This window comes from Oratosquilla oratoria, chromosome 11 (genome assembly GCF_046742065.1).
Source record: "Oratosquilla oratoria isolate Oo_2021 chromosome 11, ASM4674206v1, whole genome shotgun sequence".
NCBI lineage: Eukaryota > Metazoa > Arthropoda > Malacostraca > Stomatopoda > Squillidae > Oratosquilla > Oratosquilla oratoria.
This window is the reverse complement of record NC_134787.1, coordinates 56,671,451-56,686,532: the sequence shown is the minus strand read 5'-3', so window position 1 is coordinate 56,686,532 and position 15,082 is coordinate 56,671,451. Positions and strand designations below refer to the sequence as shown.

General features: G+C 41.7%; 1 protein-coding gene across 8 annotated transcripts in view; it reads right to left on the bottom strand.

The window, feature by feature from the left end:
- Positions 1-15,082, bottom strand: part of LOC143029839 (uncharacterized) — a 41,271-nt gene that overhangs the window by 24,067 nt on the left and 2,122 nt on the right. For 4 of the 8 annotated variants that reach the window (XM_076192928.1, XM_076192929.1, XM_076192932.1 and 1 more), the window contains exons 1-4: positions 12,650-12,754; positions 11,153-11,356; positions 4,086-8,982; positions 1,768-1,983 (exon numbers count right to left, since the gene is read on the bottom strand). In XM_076192928.1, the coding sequence (XP_076049043.1) occupies positions 1,768-1,983; positions 4,086-8,982; positions 11,153-11,356; positions 12,650-12,739 (5,407 nt within the window). In that variant the 5' untranslated portion in view covers positions 12,740-12,754. Of the gene's footprint in view, positions 1-1,767; positions 1,984-4,085; positions 8,983-11,152; positions 11,357-12,649; positions 12,764-15,082 lie in introns of those variants that run through there. The other 4 variants (XM_076192935.1, XM_076192933.1, XM_076192936.1 and 1 more) reach the window with 2 other exon arrangements.

Below are 15,082 nucleotides of genomic sequence, written 5' to 3'. Positions count from 1 at the left end.
TATGTATCATGAAGTGGCCTTGTGGATGTGCTGTGTCTTGCTGTATTACTTCAATCCAGGGCAGTGGGTGAGATGCATGGATGACCCATCATCCAGGAGGAGCCAAGAAAAGAGGGAAGGAGGGGTGGTGAATGGGAGTGGAGTATGTGGGGGATGAAATGGGTAGGTGTGGATTTATGCCTTTGGCTACCTCCCTTGTAAGGGAAAAAAGCCCTTGGTATAGTACAGCTTGTGTTACAATTAGAAACTGAGGGAGAATGTGGTTTGAGGTAAAGGTGGGGCTCAGGACTGTGTCATGTCACCATTGCTGTTCAATGTGTACATGGATGGGGTGGTAAGTGATGTTTTTGCAAGGGTGATAGGCAGGGGATTATTAGAGATAGAGATGGAGGAGAAAAGTGGGAAGTGACACAGTTGTTGTTTGTGTATGACACTGCGCTTGTGGCAGGATCAGAGGATGGATTAAGGCGGTTGGTGACGGAGTTTAGAAAGGTATGTGGCAGGAGAAAGTCGAGGGTAAATGTGGGTAAAAGTAAGGTGATGAGATATACAAGGAGAGAGGATGGCAGCAAGTTGGAAGCAAGTCTTAGAGGAAAGCAGCTGAAGGATGTAGATATTTTTAAGTATTTGGGGTTGCACGTGGCAGAAAATGGAGGAGTGGAGGTAGAGGTAAACTGTTGACGGAGAGAAGAAAGTAAATGTTGTGGAGGACTGAAGAGTGTCATGAGAAATAGACATCTGGGAATGGATACTAAAAGATTACAGAGTGATTGTGCCTATGACACTGCATGGGGCAGGGACTTGAAATTTAATAAAGGCAGAAAGTAGAAGTTTAAATGTGTTTAAGATTAAGTGTCTGATAAGTATGGTAGGGGTTGGAAGGTTTGATAGAGTGAGAAATGAGGAAGTGAGGAGGAGTGTGTGGGTGGAAAGCGAGCTGGTAGATAGGGTTGATGATTATTATTAAAATGGTTTAAACATATGGTAAGAATGAGTAAAGAAAGATTTGCAAAAGAGGTGTGGAAAGCAGAGGTGGATGGAATGAACTTACAGGGACGACCACGGATGAGATGAATGGATGGGGTGAAAGGGGCTTTGAACAAGAGGAAAATATCTTTTGAGCTGGGAAGAAAGATGACAGGGATAGGGGCAAGTGTAGAATGGTTGTATATGGACGATATTTTGACACAGCCCAAAGGAATTTCTCTCTATCTTCTCTATTTTGACTTGACTATCTCCCTGGTAAGGGGGTAAAAGCCCTTGGTATATAAACAGACTTCAAGAGGTGGATAAGAAGTGAATTGTTAGGCCTACTCTGTAATGCCTATTTGGTGACTAGTGTATAGAATGTCTCTATAGTGCAGCATTTTAGGGAGCTTTGTTTTAATAAATTAGAGGGTATCTAGGGATTTTTGTTTTAGTATATAAGAAGGTACTATGGTGCTGAATTGGATTTCCTCTTTTGTTGTGGAGGTTGTTAACATAAAGGGAAAATCCTTTGGTATATGTATGCCAATCTACCTACCTACCCCAAATTTCTGAACACCCACACCGCCACTCAAAAATCCATATATAATCACCAGCAAAAGTCTTGTGACCCTTTCACTGTAAAACTTATGATAAATTCTACAGATTTGTTGTAGGACAACAAAGAGGATGTTTTACAAACTTGTACAACTGCATCAGGATCTAAGAGATTAGTTTTGTATTGTCTAACACAGGGAAACATGATTTTTGCTGGACACTACAAGTAACATAAATTCTTACCTTTTTCTGCCTTTTCTGCATTCTTTTTGTGTCTTGAGTCCTCTGACTTGTTGATGTTGGATGGACCTTCTTTGATACGTACTGTGCCCTCCTTACTGGATCGTGACATGCTCTCTTTACTTGTATGGATAGAGCTATCTTTCCTACCTACTTGGCTTTCTCCATGATCAACTTTCCTCTTGAGCAAATGACGTAAATCACTGGAGTCCACTTCACCTGTCAGAATGAATGGAAATAAGTGAAATATTGTATATATATACATATATAAAAATCATACATATATATATATAATCATGTACAGTGTATATATTCTTATTCCACTTCAAATTCCCTTTCTTTCCACATCATTTTATAAACAATTCAATATTGCCTGCTTAAATGGTAAAGAAAAGGAGAAGGAGTACAAGAAGCTGAGAGAGGAGTGGGAGGGATTGAAGGATATAGTATAACTAGGAATGGAGGTGGAATGAGGATGGTTCAAGGAAGGAATCACAAGGTGTGCAAAGATAGTGTGTGGAACAAGGAGGATGGGAGGAAATAGGAGGAAGGGTAGTGAGTAGTGGGATGAGGAAGCAAAGAAGGTTGTAGAAGAGAAGAAGTGAGCTTTCACAGCTTGGTTACAAAATAGGACGAGAGAATCATATGAGAGGTACAAAGAGAAGAGAAATAAAGCATAAGATAAAGAGGCAAAGAAGAGAGCAGATGTGAAATGGGATAGAGTACAGCAAAAAAAAAAAAATTGAAAGTAATAAAAACAGGTTTTGGAAAGAAATTAAGAGAGGCAGAGGAGGCAAATCAAATAGAGAAGAAAAGGTAAAAGGTGCAGATGGAGAGATGATACTGGAAGAGAAGGCAGTAAGAGGTAGATGGGCCGAGTATTTTAGGGAGTTGATAAATGTGGAGGATAGGAAAGGAAAGGTAGTTGCAGTGGGTAGTACTAAGAAAATGACAGAGATGAGTGAGGAAAATGGAGGAGAAATAAGGAAAGATGAGGTGAAGGCAGTCATTAAGATGATGAGAGCAGGTAAGGCACCTGCGTTGGATGGGTGTCATGCAGAATGTCAAAAAAAGGAGGAACAGTGATGGTAGACTGGCTGGTGAGGTTATTTAATCTCTGTTTAAGAGAGGATAGAGTGTCGGAGGACTGGAGGAGTGCCTGTATAGTTCCACTTTACAAGGGAAAGGGGACAAGTGTCAATGTTGTAATATCAGAAGGACCAGTTTATTGAGTGTAGTTGGGAAGGCTTATGGGAGGGTCTTGGTTGAGAGGATTAGGAGTGGAACAGAGGATTAAGGACAGGTAGGGGTTGTGTGGTTCATATTTTTGTTGTAAGTCAGATATGTGAGAAAGCTATAGGAAAAGGTAAGGATGTCTTTTGGGCCTTTATGGATTTGGAAAAGGCATATGACAGGGTAGACAGGAAGGTACTGTGGGAGGTATTGTAGATATATGGGATAGGAGGAAACCTTTTATGAGCAGTCAAGTTTTTACGAGAGAAGTAGTTTGTGTTAGAATAAGAAATGGAAAGAGTTGTTTGGAGTAAAGGTGGGACTTTGCCAGGGATGTGTTATGTCACCTTGTTTGTTCAATTTATACATGGATGGGGTGGTGCGAGAGGTAAATGCAAGGATAATAGGTCGGGGATTGGAGATGGTTAAAGAAAATGGAAAAAAGTGGGAGATAAGCCAGTTGTTGTTTGCTGATGACACTGTGTGCAGGGTCAGGAGGGATTGAGGAAGTGACTGAGTTTGGGAAGGTGTGCAAAAGAAGGAAGTTATAGATAAATGTGGATAAAAGGTGATGAGATGTACATGGGGAGAAAGTGGCAGCAGACTGGAAGTGAGTATTACAGGAGAGACTGGAGGAAGTGGACATTTTTATATACTTGGGTGTGAATGTGTCAACAAAGGAGGGAGTGGAGGTAGAATGCAGATTGAGAGAAATAAATGCCTTAGGGGATTAAAGTATAACGAGAAATAGACATTTGGGAACGGATGCTGAGAGAGAGAAAATAATACATACATACATATACCAAGGCTTTTCCCCCCTTACAAGGGAGGTAGCCAAAAAGGAAAAGGCATAAAATCATTCCCACCCATTCCATCCCTAAATACACTCCACACCCCCTGAGATTCCCGTCTTTTCACTCTGTCCTACTTAGTTATCTTTTATGACAAGCATGGAAACACAGAGGTGGGATTTCTTTCTTCCCAACTACATGGGAATAAGAGAAGACACAGAAGTGGTAAAGAATAGGGTTAAGGGAGCAGTAGACAGGAGGGGCAGCAAATGTAAAAGCAAAAATCAATCCACTCACCTCTTTCAGGTTCCTCATCACTTTCACTTGAGTCCTGCTTATGCTTCTTCTTTTTCTTCTTCTTTGTTTCCTTCCTTCTCTTTTTCTTTTTCTTCTTCTTCTCTGAAGAGAGGTCATCGTCTGAGTCATCTTCATCCTTTTCTTTCCTCTTTTTCTTCTTTTTCTCCCTCTTCTTTCCCCCTTCTTTGCTTTCTTCCTCTTCCTCCTCATGGAGCTGTTTGGTTGCATCAAGTCTCGACTTTTTGAGCTGACTTGATGAGCCTGGGTCAGCCATTTCATACTTCTTCTTACGAACTTCCAATTTCTTCCATTCTGGGCTATTGTGTCTTCTGTCTCTGTCTACATTATGGTGCCCTTCTGACTGACCTTCTGTCCTCTCTCTTCTTTCTGATCTCTCTTTTCTTTCTATCCTTTCTTCCTTTTGTTCCATTTTCAAATCCTTCTTATCTGTCTGTGACTCCTTTCTATCATCCCTATCCTCCTTTCTATTACTCCTTCCTTCCCTTCTATCAATCCTTTCTTCATACCTTCCTGTTCTTTCATCCCTTCTCTCCATTCTTTCATCTTTCTTCTCAATCTTATCTCTTGATCTTGCCTCTCTTCCTTCCTTTCCATTACTACTTCTATCTCGTATCTCCACATTACTGTGCCTGTAAGGAGAGCGCCCTGAGCTTATTTGTCTACTTCCTGCTGATCTTTCCTGTCTTCCATCTGCAATTCCATGTTGAGATTTTTCTTGTTTCCTTTCCCCAACTGAAACAGGAGATTTTTCTCTTCTCCTGTCCATGACTGTGCTGGGTGATTTTTCTTGTCTTTTTTCCAATGAAGACCCTGGAGATCTATCACGTCTTCTGTCTGCTGAAGGGTTAGGGGATCTTTCCCATCGCCTATCTGAGACACGTGCTGGAGTTTCTCGTCTCTTCTCTCCTGGAGATCTTTCCATTTTTCTGTCTCCTGCTGGGCTGTTACGCCTGTGCTGCCCACGCTCGTCCTGACTACCCTTTGAATCATGCAGCTTTGGTGACCGTTGTGCGCCTCTAGTGGATGGGCTTCGTTCCCTCACACCATGTGACGTTCTAGGTGACATCCTCCTTGCTGTTTCAACTTTGCTGTTTCTTGAAGATGCAGCACTGGAAAACCTTGGAGACCTTCCACGTAAACTCTGGGAATCCTTTGGAGAAGAAGCTCTAGACCTACTGACTTTTGGGGAAGAGCCACGAGACCCCTGAGACGGTCTTGGAGAATGACCTCTTCCTAATTCCTGCCTGCTGTTGCTTGAATTTTCTTTACTTCTTGGTGAAGGTACTCTCATTGCTTCCTGAGGTCTTGGCGATCTTCCTTTGAACATTTTTTTACTGTCAGTGGGTGACCGTCTTGAATTTCTTTCTTGACTATCTGAGGTAAAGTTTTTGTCTTTGTCTTGACTTCTTAGAATATTTTCTCTCCCTGGACTTTTCCTACCATCTTTCAGTCCACGTCTGTTGTCAGCTGGTACAGGTGACCTGTGTCTTGTGGGTGAACCTTGTGCTGATCTTTTATCAGACCTAGCACTGGTCTCTCTGCTGGGTTGGATTGTTCTTAAAGGACCTTTCTCTAACTCATCACCCTGGCTCCAGCCGGCATCTTCTCTTGGAGGAGTTGGGCTTAAACTTGGTGTACGTAAGCTATTTTCATTATATGGTGATAAACTAGATTTCATTCGTCCTCCTTCTCCTTCATCTTGGCGAGGTCCAAGCCGGTCCTTTATATTTCCTCTCGATGTATTTCTCCCATGACTTGGGGACATGGATCTATTCCTTCCTGGGGATTTTGACCTGCTAGGTCTACTCGTGCTTGTCATTGGGAAAGCATTAGGTTGCCCCTTGAAGCCTGGAGACCTACCGCGGGACACAGGGGGTGGTGGTGTTTGAGGTCCCCTTCGGCCTGGTGAATTAACCCTCCTGCCTGGTGACCTGTAATCCCTTGGGTAATTATGTGGAGAAGTAGAGGGTAACATTCTATGTGGTGAAAGAGAGCCTCTCCTCATTCTTGGAGGCGTTCTATGATTTCGACCCATTTCAGGCGGAGACTTTGATCTTTGGTGGAATGAAGGGGACCGTGGAGCATGCTGATAAGGAGTAACCTGATTCCTTTGTCCTTGTGATCCACTCCAGTGATTTCCAGGTCTTTGTGGAGACCAATGGCGTCCTCTTCCCCTGCCTGGTGACCTATGTGGAGACTGCATACCACGACTTTGTCTGGGAGACCAATTATTAGGTTGTGGGGGGCCACCTGCTTGCCAAGGTCCTTGTGCATGTGCCCGTGGAGACATCCAGCCTTGTGAATTTCCTTCATCATATGATGGCAAAGGCTGGCCATTTCCTGGTTGTCCTCTACTATATGGAGGTGAAAAATGTCCTCTCCCATGGCCTGGAGGATAATTATTCATTCCTGCCCTATCTGGGCTTCTCATACCTCTTCTGCCCTGTTGGTTTCCAAAGGGTGGTGGCTGAGCACCCACGCCCTCAGAAGCCCATGGGTTCTGGGACCTACCATATGGACTTTCTGGTCTTTCGGGACTTCTTGGCCATTGTCTGCCAGGAGACCTACGCCCTGGTCGAGGGCTATGCCTCCTGTTACCTGGCATTCCTCTCCCTCCTCTTCCAGATGATCCACGACCTCTCCCAGTGTTTCCAGGAGGACCATGACCTCTTCCTGTGTTTCCAGGAGGTCCATGACCTCTTCCTCCATTTCCAGGAGGTCCATGACCATGGGGAGGACCATGTGGGGGGCCATGTTGACGGTTATGTGGAGCACCTTGTGGAGGTCCAAGCAGAGGCCCTTGAGGAGGTGGTAGACCATGTCGTCCATGCACTGGATCTTGAGCAGGTCCATGTGGAGGCCCATGTGGGGGTCCATGTGGAGGTCCATGTGGTGGCCCATGGGGAGGTCCATGTGGTGGCCCATGGGGAGGTCCATGTGGTGGCCCATGAGGAGGTCCATGTGGAGGGATGTGTTGATGGATATGCGGAGGTCCTTGAGAGGGATTGTGGAGACGATCTTGAAGAGATCCACGAAGGTCATGTGGAGGACCCGGTGGTACATTAAGTGAAAGGCCATGTGGACGATTAGGTGGCATAGTGTGTACTTGAAGATGGGGTGGACCATGTGGAGGAGACTGTGGAGGTCCACGTGATGCATTATGAGGTGGTCCACGTGGAGGACCATGCAAACGTTCATTTGCATGGGTATGAAGAGATGCATGTGGAGGATTCTCTCTCCCAGGTGCATTATTTACCCATGGATCAATGTGCCCCTGTGGGCTGTATGGTCTCCTATTTGGACTGTGGGGCCGCCCAGACAAGAGATTATCCATATGAGATGGCATGGAACCACCTGCAACATTCTGAGACAGAAGAGGTCTATGAGGTGACCTAGAGTTTCTCCTTACTGGGCTTCTTGAAGTTCTTCTGTGCAAAGATCGTTGTGAAGGACTTCTGGAGAATCTTCTGGATGATGGAGAAACTGATATCCTTCTACGGGGTGGTGTTCTAGAAAATCTTCTGGGTGGACTAATTGAAGTTCTGTAAGGACTCCTATGTCTTGGCAAAGGACTTCTAGAGTGTCTTCTAGGTGGCGGACTTCGAGAATACCTCCTTCCTGGACTCTGTCCCAATTTGTGAGGTGGACTCCGAGAATGCCTTCTGGGTGGTGGACCTCTGGATGGGCTTTGTGCACCTCTACCATGAGGTGGACTCCTTGAAAACCTTCTGAGTGGTGGAGTTCTTGAGTGTCCTGGGCCTGGGCTCCTTGACCTTCTTGGCATGGGACTTCTCGATCTTCTGAGAAAAGGGCTTCTTGATCTCCGAGGCATAGGACTTCTTGACCTTCTTGCATAAGGAGGACTTCTTGAATGCCTTGGTGATCTTGACCTTCTTCCTGGCGATCTGGATCTTCTTACTGGACTTCGCATCATACCTGGACTAAATTTTCTTCTGGCATGTGGGCTTCCTCCGTATTTTGGAGAAGGACTTCGAGAGTATCTTCTAGGGCTCCTGGAGCGTCTCCTAGAAAAAGGACTTCGTGAAATCCTTCTTGGAGGGGTTCTTGATGATTTCCTAAAGGGACTCTTAGCACTGCCTTGACCTGAGAACAGTGGACTACTAGAAGCTGCATTAGAACCCTGACCTTTAGAATAGGAGTGCGATAAAGGAGGCGGACTTCTAGACCGCCTTTGCCTATATGGACTGTTACCTCTAACAGGACTCTGCCCTTTACGTGGACTTGAATAGTCCCTGTTGCCTGGTGACTGCCCTCGTTCCTTTGAGGACTGAATGCTGGGCCTGTCTCTCCCATGTGGAGATGGACTTCTGCATGACCGGCCTGGAGACCTTTGTGGGGGTAAATTGTGTCGCTGTGGAACCTTTCCTTTATTATCATTGCTGGATATCTGTTGATTTTTCGACCTCTGCCTGATACTTTCATTACTCTCAGTTTCTGAATCGGAACTATCTGAACTGTCACTACTTCCACTGCTACCACTACTACTATCACTATCAGATTCACTATCTTCACTGTCAGTTTCACTTCCCGATTCTTCAAGTCTTTGCCACCTTGCACTTCTCTTTTCTTTTTTCTTATCAATTTCTGGTGTAGAAGTTTTCTTGAACTTGTCTTGTGGCAAAACTAATACATTTTCTTCAGTTTTCATTGGTATCATTTGGTTATTATCATATCCTCCTCTACCTCTTCTTCTTCCCCTGAAGCCTCGACCTCTGCCTCTTCCTCTTCCCCGTCCTCTTCCTCTATTTCCATAGTCGTGCATATGTCCATAATCTTGAGACTGTCCATAGTCACCTCCACTGTCTCCTGTGGTCAACACCACTATATTACTGTTCATTGGGTTACTTCTGAATCTCTGAAAAATATTATAATAAAATTTAGTTAAAAGTGGACACAAACATTCACTGCAAACATCACCAATAATTTCACTCAGTCTGATTCTCCCACCCAATAAATTGAACAACAATTTCCCCCTATTTTCATGATAAATTTCTAAAATCCCCCTAATGAGAGTGACTTGAAAATTACTTAATATACATTTAATGAATACTATACAGAATATCTAAGATAAAATTGAGAAATCTTATCATAAACAGCTTCATAAGAATCAAATACTAAGTACAGCAACATCAGTGAATATTTTGATCCTATAAATCCTGAGTCTACTATCAAATCACAAGCAGTTGAGAACTATATTAAAAAAAATGTTCAAGAAAAAATTAATTAAGTTCTGATGGTTATGTCCAATATATATAACTTCAAACCAATGCAGTCCTACTTTTAAAACCCACGAAACTCAACTTTTGTCAAGGTAGATGTTAAAGTAGGTCAACTTGTCATATGTTTGAGAAGTATAACAGGTGTTTCAAGAATAGACAGAATGAGAAATGAAGCATGGCAATGAGTGGAATATTATTGCTGTTGTTGGTTGGGTTTTGCTCATGGTTTTAGCTTGGGCTACTTAAGCTTCTAACTTATTCCTGAATTTTATTTGGACAATTCTGTTTCTTGACATCCTTTAGACAGCTTTTTTTTTCCATGCCCTCAATTCTCTTGTTCCAGATCAAGTGATCATATGTCAGTTTTATCTACCCCTTTCAATGAACTGTGTGTTTATGTTTATGTGTGTGGCTAGGCTGGGTACTGGGATGGTGTTGTGTATTGCATTGTAGCAACAAAGAAAAGAAAAGAAAAGAAAAGTAACGAGAGAAAAAATCAATCAACAAAACAAATAAATCCTGCTGAGCGAGAGCAGGTGTCAAAGGTATCGAAGAGTTTCAGGGTATGCTACATGGCACATTAAGATGTCAAGAAACATAAGAGAAGACACACTTTATCAATTTGGAGAAACGATCATAAACATTAGTCCAACTGATGTAACAAGCACAACTTTAGATGTATTGGACCCTTCAATGAAAATCGCATTTTACATCAGTGTGACCTTGCTCAAGAAAACTTACAGGGTTTATCCTTGGAATCCTCTTTATAAGGTACCATAGTACGGTTATGATCAAAGCAAGAGGCCCAAATGTCTGTGACAATGTTACAGACTGAAAGACAAATGTCTAACAAACAAAGTAACATGTTTGTTTAAAGCACTTTCAACAATTAATAAATCCTCCCCCACCAGCAACGAAGCAAATAAATCCTCTACCAACCTACGAAGCAGTTGGCACAAGACTAAAAATAATCACCAAAACAACAGTGCAACGTAAAAAAAGAGGACAATAGTTTTGTATATAGATTTAGACATTACTTTTGCACGGAACCAACTAATTTCAAAGCCAAAAAATGCAAAGTACTGAAAATGGACAATAGCTGAACAAAACTCTCTTTAAACTATTCCTTGGAAAGCAAATCCATTATAAAAGGAGAAAGATTTAGGAATGCTAATAGAAGACAACATATCACCTGAGATGTATCAGCGTGGAGGACATAAGGCTTTCCCACTATATGGATCATGAGAGAATATTAGAACCCAGTTCTGTCCAAGACAAGAATGTTAGTGGCATGATCTCCAAGATTGAGAGAATACAATGGGCAGCAACTATACTGGCTCCCAGCATTGCCGAGAAGCCACGTGAGGAGATACTAAAAGTACTGGGTCTGCCAATTTTGAAAGATTGAAGAGAAAGAGGATATATGATTACAGTATTCAGGTCACTAAAGGGGATACTATGACAGATGAGATCTCTTGATTAGGGATAGCAAGGCTTTAAGAGGTCATGAAAAAATAAATAAATAAAAATAAATGAAGAAATACATTTTCTATATAGATACATAAATACTTGGAATAACTTATGATGATATAACCCAAGCTGAACAATGCATGAATTAGAATCTAAATATGATATGAGAGAGAGATAGAGGAGAGAGAGAGAGAGAGAGAGAGAGAGAGAGAGAGAGAGAGAGAGAGAGAGAGTGTGTGTGTGTGTGTGTGTGAAATTGAGTAAGTCTTATTTGCCACCTAAATGGTAAAATGCACCTTCTGTTGAGCTGCCCAACAAATAAAAAAAAATTCTTACATGATGAGGTTGTGATGGATATCTTGGAATCGTTGGTTGCTGATGCATTGTGTTGCAGAATGAAGACTGAGCAGAATGTGGAGAGAGAGGTGCGTGGGAGGGGGAAATCTCTGCTTCATTAGTACGCTTGGTAAGTAGTGCTTGAATTCGAAGCTCAGCCAATTCATCATCACTGTCCCCTCCTGCACAGCCTTCTCCTCCATACTGTGGACAAGAAAAATTGAAATTATAAAATTAACTTCAATCATCCAAATATCCTTTCGAGGAATTATCTGCATGTATAAACTGGGAAGAACAATCTTATTCCCTCAGTTGAGTAAAATTACTAGGCATAATGAAAAAGGACACGATGTTGAAAGATTTACTGCACTGGTGAAGATGTTGAAGGCATCTTAATCCCATTGTGACAATGAGGAATGCTCTCTGCTATATGAAATCTAGTATTAGTCAGAACATATTCTTCGAAGTGCATCATTGCTGAAGGAGTTCACTTATAAGGTGAAATCTATACAGCTTCTATTATCATCTATATAGGTCAAATTAATGCAGACATCATACTGAAATGTCTTGAAAAATATTCTATTACATCTTAGATAAAAAAATGTTATGATGATATCACAACAGAATGTATGAAGCAATTATTATGCAGACTGTTAACTGTGGGAGTAAATAGCAGTAATAATCAATTGCCTTGAGTTTCACTGGCTGGAACACCACAGCCCCACAATGGCTGGTACCAGTCCTTACACCCTCCTAGAGATCTGCCCAGGAGGCAACTTTGGACTGTTATCTGCTTGTATTAGTATGGGACTATTTCTGTCACTGGCTGAAAATAGTAGGAGGAAGGGAGCGGTTGTCAAATGGCAGCTATCCAGGTGTGAAAAGGTGGAAAAATTAAAATGAAGTTGAGATATCTTGGGCCAGGTCCAGACAAGTGTTAATCCAGAGGAGGTTGATGGGTTTTGAAAACGGCCAACAGAAAGATGATTCTCCCTGCCCATCTATGTTGCAAAACTACCGCTTGTAGGTACTCATCATTGGTCCCTTGTGTGGAAGAACTAGGTGATAAATGGAAGATAAAAATCACATGCAGGGAATGCAAACAGGATGTTTGATAGCTGTATATGGAGTTACAAAATGTGACAAGGTAATGGACAATTACATTTATGAATGGAGTACAGATGAAATTGAAAAAGAATATTGTATTATATAGCCAGGACTTCATCCATATGGACAGTATCACACCTAAGAAATGCAGTCATAGACGTGATAACAGGTTTTAGGGGTTTAGCAGAAAGGAGGGATGTTATAAGTTAAAGTGGTTGGCATTCTTCAGTGGAAACAGCATCCAATCACAAAATAATGCTGCCTAACTCTGATTCAGAGCGATGATACGGTTTGAGTTCCTGTGGCAGAGCTAGTTAATACATGTTGAAACTTCACACACTTGTTGGATGGCTGTCCTGAATAAGACTTGATGAAATTAAGACTACATACTGTACCATGCAAGCTGACATAGAGGGGAATGGTTGTGAAGTTCCAGAACATTCCTTTTCTACATTCTACACAGTACAATGACAGAGCCATCCAGAGTCCTTACATGCCTAAGTGCCGCCCCAGGGCAAAGTTTTCAGTGACACCCCCCACCCCATCACCACTTCCCACCTCTGCCAAAACCGCAAATCAACTGAATCTGGGCAAGCAAATAAAAAAGAAAATGTAGATATTTTGAATAAAACTATAATTTTTTCCTGTAGACATTTTAGCTATTGGCTTGTCAAATAGTTGGACAGATTTTAAAATATGTATTTGATGTCCCTATTGCATAAAGGATAAAGGAAAATATTTCATATTTTGTTGATTCTAAAGCAAAAATGATCAATTACGGTAAAATATTCAGGGTTTCTTTGACCTCTTTTTCATTATCATTATTTTGTAAGTTTTGTGGGTGGCAAGTCCAAGCTCAAATTGCTGCCCCACATGCCTATGCACCCCCATCCCCTTGTTTGGGTGCCTTGGTGCCACTGCCTTGTAACCAGTTGCACACCCAATGGTAGAAGTAGTCCCAGAAGTAGAGCTAGTTAATATACGTGAATATATATATATATATATATATATACCATATAGAAAGAGAGAGAAAGAAGGAGAGAGAATCCTGGGCCTTGCTTTTGATACTCATGTGCAGCCCACACATCAAAGACCTGACAGCAGTGAAAATCAAGAAGAAAATTAAAACATACTAAGATCAATAGAAAACACATGCTTTGGTCAGCAGGCACAGATTCTAATTACAATCTTCAAACAGTCTTGATGTTTTTTGAGAACCACACCTGACCATAACTCCTAAGCAAAATTCTAATCTATATACCACTGGCATCTTCCCTCTGAATATGGAGGTAGGCAAGTCAAAGGCTTCCGCTCACTCCACTCCCATCCACCATCCTTTCTTAGCTCCTTGTGGATGAAGGGTCATCCCTGTATCCTGCTCAATGCTCAGGTCAGAAGCAATGCAGCAAAGCAAATATACCAATAAAGACACCAACTACATATACTATAGGAATGAAAATGACAATAACAATGCATAGCCTACAGAAACCAAAATCCATCCCACAGAATATCACATGAAAATGGTAGGTACACAGTGAACCCTCAGCCCTATTCCCCCACCTCTAAATAAGAAAAAGAAGAAAATCTTCAAGAACATACTACTCAAATCATCTACAACAACCTTCCACCTGTACCACACAATACATTTATACAAAAACAAATTCACACTTGGATCACACATGTACTTCAAGACAGAGCACCAAACTCCAGCAAGCCCCCTCAGATATTAGCTCCACAGAAAATTCCCTCCCAAGAGAAGTAAGAACCATACTAGCATGATTACATTCACATCACTATTCAGGACCAAAGTAATAACAATAAAGGAAAGGCCCGTTCACAGAAAACAAACTACCCTGGATGTAATCACCAGAAAGAAGGCACCAAACACTTTCCTACCCTTACAAGAAACTGCTGTGAGTGATGTAATCTTAAATAAATTCACTGCCATGCTAGAGGAGACACAGTGAGTGAGAAAAATCTAATGATTTCCTGTTTTTCATACGTAAGAGGCCACAAGGTTTAAAATATATTCTACAATATCTGGTAATGAAGCTTCATTGTTGTCGAATTGAATTCTTAGTTTAAGTGATATGAACCAGAATAAAACAGCAAGAGTCTTAAGGAAGACTAAACTTCTAAATATCAAGGGGAACATTTTCTCTTAGACAGAGGAAGAATTTTACTGTATGGACAGGCAAGCTGCTAATTGTGATCTACTGATTGTGAGGAGACTGTTCATCTAGTCCCAAAGAACTGTAGGTCCTCAAATGGCATTCTCAGGTCAGAACAAGCTACTCAGTTTTTGATGTTCTGCTTACATATACTTTTTAGTCTTTGTCAAGGAGTATGAATTTATTAAAATTTCTAATCAGCAATAGACAATTTCATTTAATTATACGAGTGTCCTTTTTCTGGTGAAGAATTTTGCCTAATTCAAAGTTATTCCAGGACAGTAACCAATTACCAAATCAATATCATACCTAACTAATCCATCTACTCCGGTATAAATAAAGCTTTTTTCCTCCAGTACTGACATTTCTTTTCAACACGCCCCACTCTGAGCATACTATGACTGCACAAAGTGCACTGTAACTACAATTCTACAACAATCTCTTTAATCTCTCTTTTCTCACTCATAGTTTGTCCTCCAACATAGCGGCATAAATATAAATCATGCGACCCGACACCATGCTCCAGCAGTCTATACCCAGACTGCAAAACAATAGTTCTTCGTTGGGAGACTTATGGGCCAATCAAGTGGCTATTACCAGTTACCTGGGAGATACGGGTCTTTTGCTAGAGCTATAACACTGGGTAAATTTA